The sequence below is a fragment of the Rhamphochromis longiceps genome, linkage group LG18 (genome assembly GCF_057381845.1).
Source record: "Rhamphochromis longiceps isolate RC_006_pf linkage group LG18, R_longiceps_female_GT1.1, whole genome shotgun sequence".
In the NCBI taxonomy this organism is placed as follows: Eukaryota; Metazoa; Chordata; class Actinopteri; order Cichliformes; family Cichlidae; genus Rhamphochromis; species Rhamphochromis longiceps.
In genome coordinates, this window is record NC_140574.1 from 24,113,001 (window position 1) to 24,127,164 (window position 14,164).

The following is a 14,164-nucleotide window of genomic DNA, read 5'->3' on the forward strand; positions in this document are numbered from 1 at the left end:
TATTGTAGCATTAAAGAAAAACCAATAATTCACGCTTCGCAGGTTTCATTCCTGTGGATGCCTTTTCTCTTTGGCAGCCTGAGCACTCTTCACCACACGCTCTGCCCTCTTAGCATCTACAACAGGATGTTAAAATTATTAAGACGCTTTGGCTCAGAGTGGACAATCCTAAGCCATTACATTAAGTTCTTCAGTATAGTGGATTCAACAACATAAAAAGGAAAGCTTTTAGCATCACATGGATAACATGAGGCGGTGAAAGATACTGATGTAAGCTTCACTAGTGCGAAACGAGAACTTACAACACCGAGTACTGAAACAGAGATACAAAGTTCATCATAGACCAAACTAACTGCTCTGTCCTCAACATGATTGTACTACTGCTTTAACAGTTTCACACTCTTCTATAGGTTAAAGACTAACAAAAAGCAAAGAAAATTAAGAGGAATGGGGGGTGTGGGTGGGTGCTTATCTACATAAATGTTAAACTTGGGTTACATGTGTTCGTAATTTGAAGGTAACTTCACCTAAGATGTGTAACCTCTAAATGTGTCATCGGTCGACTTCTCAAATGCATCATCAAAACATCTGTGTCCAACGTGGTGAAACCAAGTTGTCCGTTGTACAGTTGAGCCTTACATGTTTTCACCCTCCTTTTCAGTGAGCATTCATGTCAAGTACTCCACCACGTGTACCATTTACACCTCTGTCTCACCGTCTGCATGTTTTATGACGTCTGACTTCAGGGCAAGGCTCTTTGGGAAGTTCTGCCCTCTTGATTCGGCTTATCAGGCGCTTTCAGCTATATGTGCTTGGCGACTGCTATCTGCTAGCTTTAGCAGCTTTGGGGGAGGGGTCAGCAGAAAAGAATGACCGCTTTATTCAGTTACAAGCTGGTTACAGTGCCTTCACTCGTCCTTTTGCACTATTAAAAAGACACAAAGAAGAACAACAAAACAAAACAAAAACAAAAAACAAAATTATCTCACGATCCGCAGGTCTTTGGAGCTCAGATTTGGAGACAAAAATGTTTTTCTTTTTTACGTTTACACATTTAAGAGCTTCTTCCACCACTTTGTTCTTTGCAGACCACCTAGGGAAAGACCCGCCTTGAAAGATGGCCAACTACACTAGCTTGCGTCACTGAAAACCCTCAATGAAAACAGCCTTTATTTAGAAAACTTTCCAACTCAAAGCTGAGAAAGCAAAGCAAATGACCCATAACTGGTTAGTCCTCAAATTTCTTTTAAACCTCTGAGGCACAGCACCACAAGCATTTCTGAGTTCTGTTGAGATGCCAAACGTTTCTCCCGGTTGCTTAAAAATGTGATCAAATGCAGAACCTCGATTCAAGCTTTGAGTTTAAAAAAGTTGCCATGTCAACTGCTTCAAGAGCTGCGTCTCCATTTATTTTTCTCTCTCACTCCAAGTCACAGTGGACGTCCTGTTGTTAGCTTGGAGGACTTGTGTGAGACACCTCTTCTCCTTCTTTCTCAGCTTTTGGAGCAAGAATCCCAACCACACCGCCTGGAGATCCGAGGGTTCGGGGGCACGCGAGGGACAAGATGACGCAGTCGGCCCCTTTCCCCTCTCCAGAATGCCTCAGATCTTTTCGCCCTCCTCGACCTGTTGAAGGTCTCACCTCTCCCAACTGCGCCGCTCCGAGGACAACAGCTTTCTCCTTTGCTATGTCTTCGCGTGTGAGCAGCAGTGCCTTCTCTCCTCTACCAGTCTCCCACTCTTTCCGTCTTGCTCTCGTCCTGTCCAGCTCTACTCCCATTTTTACTCTCACTCTTGTGATTGGTTGGTTTCTCACGGTCTCTCTCCTGTTACTTTCACACAGTGGTGCTTCGGTTGTAGCAGTGGAAAACGGGTATCCATGTTTGTTCTTTTTTGTTATTACCCAGATTAAAATACCAATGAACTAAGCTTCACACAGGCCTAGCTCCTTTCCTGCAACCTGCAAGACAAACACACTTGTTTCAGAGAACATTCATTTAGCTTTTCAGTGCACTGCAACATACACATTGTATCAGACTCTGAAATTAATCCAAGTCTCTTAAATGTTAAATAAAAAGTTGGAGAAACCCGTTAGTAAGTTCAGCTTAACATAAAGATAAAAACGGCTTGCCTGATGTGCAAGGGCAACAAAACCCACACAACAGCACATCGAGCTCTGGCACGTGTGTTCAAAGTTAAAGTTAGTTCTAACCTATGTGTTAAAAGCTCATGATAGCATAATTTAATCAAAAAAGTTGAACTACTTTCATTTTAGTGAGTCATCTTAGCCCACAGTGGAATATCTTACAGTCTAGTACTGGGACAGTCCAGTCACACCACCATGGTAGGCCCGCTCCCCCTGGTACGTGGAATCCTGGGACAAAGCCACATCAATCTGAGACTTGAACTCATCTCCAAGGTAACTGTCCTATAACAGGACAAACAAAAAGAGATCAGTCAACAGTTATTCCTTCATTTCCTTCCATGCAGTAGAGAAATCTTGGACATATTTTTAAGAGAAAATCTGGGCAAATGCTGGACTAGGTCAGAAACAGTTTTTCAGATAAACAAACCAACCTGGGAGAGTTCAGGCTGGGAGAGCCCAGGCTGGCTCATCTGTGACGGCTGGCTCATGTTAATGTAGCCCTGCGTCAGAGGGCCCTGGGAGAACGGCTGGGAGCCCTGGTCCTGGCTAGTCTGGCTTGTAGTCATTTGACCTCCATGCTGTCCGCGGTCTGTTCCACCGCTGTGGTTTCCACGGTTTCTTTGACGGCCACCTCGAGTTCCCCCACCTCCTCCGCTGCCCGATTTGCCCTTTAGACCGCCGCCGCGACCTGTTCGTAGATCAAGTCGGGTAACAAAATTCCATTAAACAATTCCTAGCTGCCTTAAGGGGAAACTGGAGGTAGCATGACAAATTTATGACTTTCTCACCTGCTGTAGGTCCATTCACCTGTCCCAAGTATCCTGGTGGAGGAATCGGAGGCATCACAAGGTTGAAGGGGATCGGGATGTTCATGGAGGACATGGGATTGGCACCTGTGCCAATCATACCGATCTGGTCATGCGTCTGGAAATACATGTTGGACGAACGCCCTGCAGTAGTACGCATGTTAAATGCACTTAGTTAATTATACTTTTTCAGTTGGGGGAAAAAGGTGTGTATGGGGTAAGAAAGACATCTCACCGTTGCTGCTACGATCATAAACAGATCCAGGAATGAGGGCCTCCCTCGCATCATACATAGCTGTGCTCATGAATCGGCCACCCTAAAAAAGAAAACAGTAAGAAAGCTCATCTTTGCGTCTTTGCAGTGATGTATTATACTGATTTATTTTTAGTCCTCAGTACAAAAGCAACAAATATTCATAATGTAAAAAACAACAAACAAACAAAAAAACTTTACTTTAGCATCAAAAGCACTGTGTGTGTAACTAGCACACACACACACACACACACACACACACACACACACACACACACACACACACACATAAACTCACAGGGTTGATGGTGTTCACCAGCTTGCGGGGCTTGCTGAATTGCATGAGGCTCTCCCTCAGGTTGTTGAGTGGGCCTTCAACCAGGACCTTCTGCTCCTTGTAGTAATTGAGCAGGTGGTTCCACAGAGGCTGCTTGGACAGGGCTTTGGGGTTTCCCACAATGATCACGCCATATCTGTGACAGAGCAAAAGACAGTAACAAATTAGGGCACGTTGTCCTCACAGTGATGGTTTCAAAAAGCTGGTGAGGTTTCTTGCATTACCTGGCCCTGGTGAGTGCCACGTTAAGACGTCTGGGATCATTGAGGAAGCCGATGCCCTGGTGCTCGTTGGCCCTCACGCAGGAGAGGATGATGAAGTCTTTCTCTCTCCCTTGGAAAGCATCAACACTGGCTATTTCCACCTCCTGCACAAAGTATGAAGACATTCTTGGGTGAGGCGTTTTATATTTTATTCCAACACTAAACACAAGTGCCTGAAATTCTTTGGTCCTGTGTCCTGCGTAGGTGCTACAACTAGTGTTTGGCCTCTCCTTTAAGGATGCTGGTATTTCATTAGTTTAGACTGAATCAATTTAACATTCATTTGAATTTTGAATGAAACATTTCTCAGTCTACCTGGTAGAGTTTGGTGTGGAGGGAGCCACTGAACTGCATGTACTGGACCAGATAGGACCTCTGACCCTCATAGGGAGTGATGATACCAATCTGATCAGGTTTTGCTCCAGCCTTCAGCAACCTCGTTGTTATTTTCTCCACATTGGCTGCCTCAGTCCTGCATGAACAAGTAGAGTGAGTAGAATGATTTTTCTTTTGAATATAGAAAATCTGAAGTAACACAGGAATCTATTAACCTTGACTATAAACAGATGAGACATCACTTCAAGCATACAGTGTTTCTGAACACCTAAGTCATCTACTTTATATCAGGATTGTTCGAAGTGATTCAGAAAATTTATGTCTGTCAAATATTGGCTATTTTCAGGCATCATTTAGGCACTAAAAGGCAGACACAGGCAACAGAGTCCAAGAAAGTTGGCACCTGTTCAAATAAGATGTTCCAGAGCTAGCAATTTCCTCTTGGCCTTGGGTGACATAGAAGAACATCGGCTTGTCTGGTTGGGGCCACTGGAAGTCGAAGCCTTTTTTCACACGGTCCGCTGCAGAAAGAACAAACAGATTATGGTGTGCAGTCTGGTACACTTAATAATCACATTAATAAGCTGGATATGATTAGCGACAGGCTGTGTTACATCTATGAGTCAGCTGCCAGATGACTACATTTTAGAAGAGCATAAAAAACAAATGCAAATGTTTTACAGCCTAGAGTGGGTTTTAAAGAAATATCCAACACATAAAGTGTCACATAAAGCAGCATATACAGACGGTAAAGATCTTTATTTATTTACTTTTAAGTGTCTGTACTGGTAAGAAATGAGGAAATGTGAGGTTGTATGTCTTTCCATCTCACCAGCAGTGACTCCGTTCTGCAGAGAACCCTCATAAAAGATGTTGGAAGGGAAGGCACTGAGGGCCGGGTGCATGCGGTACTGGACCTGCAGACGGATTGGTCGGATCCCCAAAACTACAAGACGCTCGAACAGAGACTGGGACAGACCTGCTTTAGCTGCCTTCTTACACATCACCACAGGTCCCAGCTGGCAGTGATCACCCACAAGAATCAACTACGAAGAAAATAAACACGTCGTTACAAATTGCAGCAGTTTAAGCTGATCACCAATACTGCAGATTACTGATCAAGTGTTATTTTCACTTATGGAGCTCCTACCTGCTTGGCTCCAAGGACTACAGGCACCATGCACTCTGGCTCGGTGGCCTGGGTGCTCTCATCGATCAGGATAGATCTGAACTGCATCTTGGCCAGACGAGGATCTCCTGCCCCAACGCATGTACAGCAGATCACGTCAGCATTCTGGCAAAGAGAAAAGAGAGAAAGTTGAGTTTCATTATGATGAAGTATCACTTGTTTTTTTTCCTTAATAAACCATCACAACAATAAATAATATTTTAGTAAAAAGTTAATGGAAAGTCTCATCATACAAACTATGACAAAAAAAATATGGATGAATACACATTACTGTGCCTAGCACTGTCATAAACAGGACATATTTAGAGTTCAGCAAGTCCAAATGACACACCATAAGCAACTCTCTCTCAGCAGTGCGCCTCAGAGCTCTGTAGCGCTTCTCATCTGAGGAGGACAGCTCTCCAGTCTCATCCTTCAGCTGTTGGAGTTTCTGAAGCTCTGGCATACTGCAGGCATGAACACATTTATCAGAGTGTGAGATCAGTGATGTGTTTGTGTGCAAAGATTGTGTGCTGCTCTGACACAAACTGTTATAATACAACATCATAATCTTAGTTGTGGTTCCCCTAAACAGTTTTGATTGATTGATTGAATCTTTATTTTGAACATGTTGAAAAAGTATAAAAAAAATAGAATTAAAAGAGACAAATGAACAAAGCAAACAAAAGGAAAACGAGGAACCACAACTCCAAATAACGTCCATGTTCAAAAAGGAGCAGGAAGAAGCATAAGCTTATTTAATCCCACCCCTTTTCCACTATCTAGTATCAATAGACTACAGAAATACCTCCTTGCAGTTTTAGACTGCCTGTGTAAAACTAAAGCATGTATGGTAGTTTTATTGAATCAATACAGACCAACAGCTAGTCCAACTCTTTAAAAAGAAGACAAAACAGGCTAATCACAAATGCACAAAAAAGATAGACAGATATGTGTTACCTGTCCATATTACGGGTCTGGTTGTGCAGAGCCAGGAATGACACTGGTGAGTCTATGGCCTCTCTGCTCTTGGCACAGAGTCTCACCACCTTGAGCCCTGTTTGGTGAATCTTCTCAGTGAGCTGATCAACTGCAATATTACTGGGAGCACAAACCAGCACAGGCCTGGGAAGACAATTTTAAACCGTATTAATGGTCTTTTTTTCTAATTATTTATTTCAGCCAGGACTAAGGTCATAAAGACTTCAAGGAATATTGTAAAAAAAATAACATTAAGTTAAATGTAGAGTAAATAAAGAATAAAACAGAAAGGTGGCATTACAAAAAAGACTAGAGTCAAGTTTCGTACCCATTTCCTTGTCTGGCCAGGTGGTACACAATGGTGGCAGAGGTGACCGTCTTTCCTGTGCCAGGTGGGCCCTGGATCAGACTGAGGGGGCGCTGCAGCACTGTTTTCACAGCGTACACCTGCATCACAAAACAAAAAAATCCATGTGATCTCTGACAGGACAAAGTCCAAGAGGCCAGGTAGCAAGCAAAACTCATTTCAGTCATGTAACACGCCTTCTTCTCCAACTCACCTGGGAGTGGTTAAGGTCAGGGAGGCCTTGAGCAGTGAAGCGTTTGGGCAGCTGGCACTTGATGACCACATCCTCTACCTCATGTCCCAGCAGTTTGTGGTAGATGTAACCAGACACTGAAGTCTCATCCACAGCAAATGTCTTCAGAGCACTCTGCATCCTGAAAAGAAAAACATTTTTTTTTAACAAAACACTGTTATTGTAACTGATACAGAACTTTAGGTTTCAGGTCTTTATTGCACTAATCACATCAAATACAAGAGTGCACAGATTTGAAATACCTATCAAAGGAAGTGGACTTCCACACAAAGTCCACCTGAAAGATGTGAGGGATCTCCACTGGAGCCCCGGCACTGCTCCTTAACTCGATGGCTATTTCATCACCATAATCTGAGACAGAAGGTCAAGGAAACAGCTAACGCTTCAATATGTACTGGAGTAACAAAAACATTTCATTTCTGGCACTATATGTCTTACCCAGATTATTCCCCAACTGGACTCACAGATATTCCTAATGATACATTTTAGATAACTTCCTATTTTAAAAGTGCATCCATCCCAAACTCCAAAATTCCAATAATTTATGAGCGGTCTCTCACAAGTACTGAGGGACAATCACAGTCTTCTTCTGCATGTAAAATTGTAAGCAGCAGCTACTCTGTCCTTTAATGAAATGCAAACCCAGCTGCACAACAGTGCATGTAGAATGTTTTGGGTTTGGAAGAAGTGAATAAAAAGGTCTGCATGAAAGTTTTACATAACTTTTGCCTTTCTGCAATTCATTTTTGAATGCAAGTCATGCAAACACTGCTTTGCATTTCTGGTTAAAACACCTAAAGTGATTCAGTCTCTACTTCGTGTTAGTTTCATTAACACTAAATGTTCAAACTGTGGAGGAGAGTCACTAAAAATGCAATGATCCACAGCCTTGGATTGTACTTGTGGTGTAGTGTAAATTAGAAATTATCCTGTATAAACAAGATCTAAATATAGAAATTGTTTCCAAAATACACTGGAGCATGAAGGAAGACAAGTTTGTTTATATGGTTGTAGTTTCACACAGCCGCCACTAGGTGTTCCTAAAGATCCATACATCACCTTACCTGTAGTTTTAAATGTGTATAAACAGATTATATGGTTAAACTGCAGTGTGTAGCTTGGGGATGGTATGCCTATTCAAAGTCATAAGGATACTGTCAGGGACTTTGATGACATGTCCAATGCCTTTCCAAGGAGGGGCCAGGTCTCCTTTGTATCTCAGGCAAATTTCATCTCCCTGCATCAGCCGCATATCTAAACAACGGGTGATGAGACAAAATATTTTTTTAAATGCACATTAAGAAAAAAAGAAAAAATCAAAATGAGTGCAAAGGATTATAAAATCATACAACCGAATAAGTTTAAAGAGTGCACACACAAATCACAAAGCAACATAGTATGAAGTGATGGCTGTAAACTTCACAGTGAAACTACTGCTACATACCTGAGTCTGTCTTGGGAAGGGTGAAATAAGCAATCCTCTTCTTATTCAGGCCCAAGTCCCATCTTACTGTGATGTTGTCTTGTGTCTGTTGAGAAATAAATTAATAACAAAATTATAATTAATATATAAATTTATAAATTATATTATAAAAATAATAAATGTAAACAACAGAAACAGCAATGACGCCCATTTTTCAAAATTATCATACACAATAAAAACTATGAGTACGTTTTGGTTACAAAATCCTCAAGAAGTAAATGCAGAAAATCCCTGGCTATAGATCTAAGCTTTTAAGTCATACAGTAAAAAAAAGAATTCACTTACAAACAAAACAAATAGCTAAAGTACTGTGACAAGAAATCATACAAACTGTAATCAAGTTGTTTGTTACCTGTGACTCTTTGAGTTTCTTATCATAGTCAGCTTCCAGCTTCACAAGAGGACCAAAAATGTTTTGGTACTGGTAGGCATCCTCATAGCGAAGCAGGACATGTTGGGGCTCCTCATCTACTCCAGGCTTTTCCAGGTCCTCCAAGGTTGCTGTGGGATTTTCCTACCAAGGAATAATTTTTAAAAAAAAAAAGAAAAAAAAAAAAGAAAGAAAGAGAAAAAACAAACCCACCCACCCACATGTCAGATCGTGCATGATAAGATTAAAAATGTGGATAGAAAAGCAAAAAAATATTTAGAGATGGGCAGGTTCCTTTGTGGTGAAAAATAGTAGATTCAAACTAAGAAACATTCCGATAATTTGGTATGTAAGCACAGTGGAATCCATAAATCTTATGATAGATCATTACTATTTTACTGCTTCAGTTTTAGGTTCCTGCATTAGGTCTGCTGGCTCACTACCTTAATGTTAGTCTATTTGAACACATGAATAGAACCAAAGGCAGTATTTAGTACAGTTATATATTTGCAAATATAACAAGTCAAAAACATCTGGAGGAAAAAGATTAATGTTCTAGCACGCACATGAAACAGACAGTGCAGACATTTCCGTTACATTATTTGCATAACAGACAGCTGTATAAATTCATCTGGTTAACTGTAACTATATAGATAAGTCTGATCCGCACTCAAATTCGTGCTGTGGAATATTTACATAGTGAAGGTGGTGTGACAGTACCTTCCACAGCTCCTCCAGCTTGTTGATCTGCTGAGCAGTGATCTGGCGTGCCCGGAGCTGCTCCTGTTCTGAGGGAATTTTGACCAACCAGGAAAGAAAGCAGCGGTCCTGGATTAAAGGCTGCCACTGTGAGCTGTCCCAGTTGATGTCTTTCAGGCTACTCTGGCTAGCACATGGCTGCCTGTGTTAAAATCAAAACAAAAAAGTCAAACATAATTTGTTTAAATGACCCCTATGGGTGAACAGTCAGCTACTCAGGTTTTGCCCTTACCTGCACAGTAACACCACAACTGAGTCAGCCTTGGCAGGAATGAAGCCAAGCAAGAAGACGTTGCGACAGCCACAGTTGTAGCACTCCAAAACCGTTTCCCCCAGGGGGCCATCTTTATGCAGGGTCACCTCCTTGGACTTTGCCCTCACCAGGTGGTTAACAATGTGGCTACAAGTGAGTAGAATAGCAATTAAGGCACTAGCTGGAAAAAAAAGCAAGACTGTGCATTCAGTACACTAATAATTCTTACTTTCCAAGTCTCAGCTCAACATGTTCTAACCATGCAATTGTCGTCTCAAAACCCCACTGTGCAGTGACAGAATTATGAAACCTGATTTGTCTATAATGTCAAAGCAAATACACTGTGTGTGTTTACTAGAAGAGCTGAATGAATAGGGAATGCTTTGTATGACAGAGGTGATCCACAATAGTCTGGTTTTAACTGTAACAGTTCAGGAAATAATACAGTACTAGGTTAAACAGTTCTTTACTTTGGATTTCAAAATTAAACATTAGCCTAAGTGGCCTTTCACAGTCAAACAATCTTCTTTGACTTCTGCCTTAAGTCAGCAATGAAACTATAGTCATCCATTTTTAATAGCTGTTTCACAACAAAACAGAAACTCATTATTACAGTCACTGTACTCGTCTAACTAAAGGATGGCGCACCTGTAAAATGATCCCCTCAAGTGTTATTTAGTTAAGACCTAACATAGGATGGAGCAAAAAGAGGCTGGTAAGTGAGTGCATCTTACCTGCCAGAAGTGTTTCCACGGCCGTTGCAAAACCACTTCTTGCTGGTGTTGCAGTAGACCACACAGGCTGGATCGTGAATCCCACAATAACTGAAGGAGAGTCAAAATTGAACAAGAAATGCAAAGCATTTTTATATAAAAGACCACACAGAAAAAAGAGCCAGAAAACAGGGAAATTGCACTTCCCCAACTTATACTCTTACAAGACCTCTGGTGTGGCAAACCCACATATTAAAACCAAAAATCAACTGGCAGTAGCCTTTTACAGCTGTGTAAAGCAACAATACATGCACAATAAATCCAAACTGCAAACAGAGACCATAAAACAACAAAATAAAATGACACAAGCAATGGATGACAGGCAATTCAGAAACATTAGTCTGGTCCTTTACCTGCAAGCATGCACAGGAAGGTCCTTGGTATAGTAAGTGTCCTCCTCATCCTCCTCAAAGTTCAACTCTGCCAGTAATTGGCTGGCCTTCACAACAGGGTCGTCTCCATTCTGTAACACACCATCAGGGCCATTGACCTGAGGAGACAAACGAATTTAAGAGTCATGAAACGAAACTTATTGTCGACATTATGCATTATATGCCACAGGATCACACATCGTCAACTGATACTGGAAAAGATGGGCGCCAAACTGGGCAGTCAACCAGACCGATGAAGTCTTATGTAATGTAATTTTTCCACAGCAGCAGTCATACTGTCCCATCATTAAACGGACTGTTGACAGTATTAGAATAATTGCCTCTACTGACCAGTGATTGTTATTTTTCAGTGACAATGTATTCAGTGCATATAACTACAAGTAAGAGAAATAAATAACTGCCGGTACATATATGTATGGGCATTTTTGCTGGTTTACAACGCAGAAAATTCAGTCTTAGTTCATATAGCAATAAAGTCAAGTGGCTTTACATGCTAGTTATATCGGCATGCTAGCTATGTTAGCCGTGAGCTAAGCTGGCTAGTTGCCGTGCTAGCCATTAGCGGAATAAAAGCATGGTAACGGAGGCAAGGCGTCAGATGCTAACGATGTTGTTAGCCATCGTTAGCTGATTCACGTTTTGTCAACACAGCAGGACCTTCATTCATGCACAGAAACGGCGTGAATAACCACACGAACCTGGCCGTCTAGCTGACTCTGGGTTTGGCCTTGAGTCTGGGTCTGGCTCGGCAGGGTAAAATCGGTGAAGTCGTACTCGGAGCCCTGAGTGTCCGCTCCCAGCAGCTCGGCTTCCTCGGTGTCCAGGAACGTTAGAGTCTGCGAGCTCGGCCCGTACGCCTCGACACTCATGTTTTTCACCCTTTTGTCAGCGGTATTTTGGCTGTTGCTACAATATTCCACAACTGTTGATGCTTCAGATCAAACCGAACAACGGACACAAGCTAATAATAAGAAAATGACAAACAGTGGTGGCAAGAGAGAAAGACAGGGGGAGCCTTGATCGCGGCGGCGTTCCGTTCGTCTTCTCCACCCCCGCTCCTTTCCTCTCATCCCTCAGTACCACTTGTCTCCTATAGGAAGTCACCTGTAGGAAGCGAGAGAAGGCAAGGAGACAAGAAGACAGGTGCCGATAGAATAGGGACAGGTGTCAACTGATTGCTCAAATATCTATATATCTATAGATATAAATGTATAGATATATATACTCTTTGAAAAAGTTTATTATTATGCACTGTCAAACTTTATGACTCCATAAACTGTCTTACACTACATTTAACCGTTAAAATTAAATGTTCAAAATTAAAGATAAATCAAGAATGCAGGAAGCACATTTGCAGCATCACAACTTTTATTATATTTTGAATGTATCTAGCAGGAGGACCTTAAAGGGAAAAAACCCATCAGGACTGGTTTGCATAGCCAGCAGGCCCCATGAAAATGCCTTCAAAACAAAAGGTTTTGATTTTATTTATTTAAAAATGTATTTGTTTGTCCTTATTAGTTAACACAGAGAATAACAAAACAGCGTTGTTCTGTCAGAAACATCTGCATCTGTGATACCTTCATCCATCCATCCATTCTCTTCCGTTTATCCAGTTCAGGGTCACAGGGCTGCTGGAGCCTATTCCAGCTGTCATAGGGTGAGAGGCAATGTACGTCCTGGCAGTCTATTGCAGGGCTAACACAGAGAGACAGAGAACTGTTCACACTCATGGGGGAAAATGCCATACAAAACCATGTACAAAACAATACATTTACACAATAAAATACAGTGGACACTTTACTAATGATTATTACAAAAACATGCAAAGACACGATTCAATCTTTTGTAGGCTTGGTTTGTTTTAAGTAGTACTATGATCATACTAAAGTTTCTTTCCAAAAAAGTTGGGATGCTGTGTAAAATGTAAAAACAGCGAAGCATTTGTGTTTAAGACCCACTGATAATGCAGCAGGATAGTGCATTTTGCCCAGATTTTCACTGCAGAAACTCAGAATGGTACTCAGTAGGTTGTATAACCCTCACGTCTTTGTATGCATGCCTGACAAATCCCATGTTTTTAGAGAGAGGATCTCCTTCCAGATCTGAACCAGGGCATCACTGCATTCTGGTAGCGTTGGATGAACTGAAACATAATGTCCCAGAGATGTTCTATTGGATTTATGTCAGATCAGTCAGTGGTATCAATTCCTTTATCTTCCAGGAACTGCCTGCATACTCTCACTACATGAGGCGGGGTTATTGTTGAGCACCCAGGACCCACCACTAAACTGGTTGTACTGAACGATGATACGGGCAGCAAAATGTTCTCCACAGCTTCTCCATACTTTTCCACGTCTGTCACATGTGCTCAAGGTGAGCCTACTCTCAAATGCTTTAATATCTAAAAAACAAATCACACTTGTTGATAGGGAACAAGTGTGATATGGAAGACGAGCAAGTGGTGGCTGCAGAGAGGGGCCGACAGCTGTCAGAACAGCTGGGTAAGTCATTTGGTCAGAATGAAAACTGGACACTGTGTGTGGTATTGTATCACTCTGGGTGTGCATCTCCCATTTCCAGGAATATTTAAGTTTATTCCGATGGCCAAGTTTTGATTAGACTGTTTGTTTGTGAGGCTGTCGTTATGGGAGCAAACATAATGCTTAATATCTGTGAACTGGACATGTGTGTGCTTAATAGACTGGCAAATTACAGCAGGATTTTCCTATCCTCGGTCAGAAGGCACAGGTGACTTATATGATGAAAGAGAGGGTCCACAGCAATGATAATTAGGGTTCTTTTAATCCAAACATCTCCAGAAGTGAATTCGTGTGAGTATATGTATATGTGTGTGTGTTTTATCATTCACGCACACGCACTACACATGTTCAGTACAACAGCCCAGCTCCACCAGCGCTATCAAGGTGGACCAGCGCAAACACAAACAAGGGATGGGAGGAATGTACCATCTTAGCAGTGGTTAGAGGGGGTCTGTGGAACAGTCTATATACACAAATCACAGGGGTTTTCTACAGCCGCCCCCTAATGTGTATAGCACATTAGTAAACATCAAAAACCCATGTGAATATAACTAAGGACGTTCAGCTGACAGTTCAGGTAACGTGATAAGTTTTGACACAGGCCGTTGGTATTTATGTTCCCCAATAGCGACTTCAGCTACTCGCACCTGTCCATCCGGGCTGGGAAATACCTGTGTTACCCGTCCTACGGACCAGGAAGCC

General features: G+C 41.9%; 1 protein-coding gene across 1 annotated transcript; it reads right to left on the bottom strand.

The window, feature by feature from the left end:
- Window positions 1-409: 409 nt before the first annotated feature.
- LOC146648327 (regulator of nonsense transcripts 1-like) lies at window positions 410-11,979 on the bottom strand. The gene is made up of 24 exons (XM_085388302.1): window positions 11,618-11,979; window positions 10,881-11,017; window positions 10,489-10,578; window positions 9,734-9,901; window positions 9,463-9,643; window positions 8,725-8,886; window positions 8,334-8,418; window positions 8,045-8,143; window positions 7,132-7,240; window positions 6,851-7,010; window positions 6,619-6,737; window positions 6,270-6,434; window positions 5,662-5,776; window positions 5,292-5,435; window positions 4,974-5,187; window positions 4,545-4,662; window positions 4,121-4,277; window positions 3,767-3,909; window positions 3,504-3,678; window positions 3,188-3,269; window positions 2,935-3,096; window positions 2,578-2,834; window positions 2,309-2,428; window positions 410-1,960 (listed from the first exon to the last, which is right to left on the bottom strand). Exons 1-23 carry the CDS (start codon window positions 11,786-11,788, stop codon window positions 2,312-2,314), a joined length of 3,330 nt encoding a protein of 1,109 aa, XP_085244428.1. The 5' UTR covers window positions 11,789-11,979; the 3' UTR covers window positions 410-1,960; window positions 2,309-2,311.
- Window positions 11,980-14,164: the final 2,185 nt, after the last annotated feature.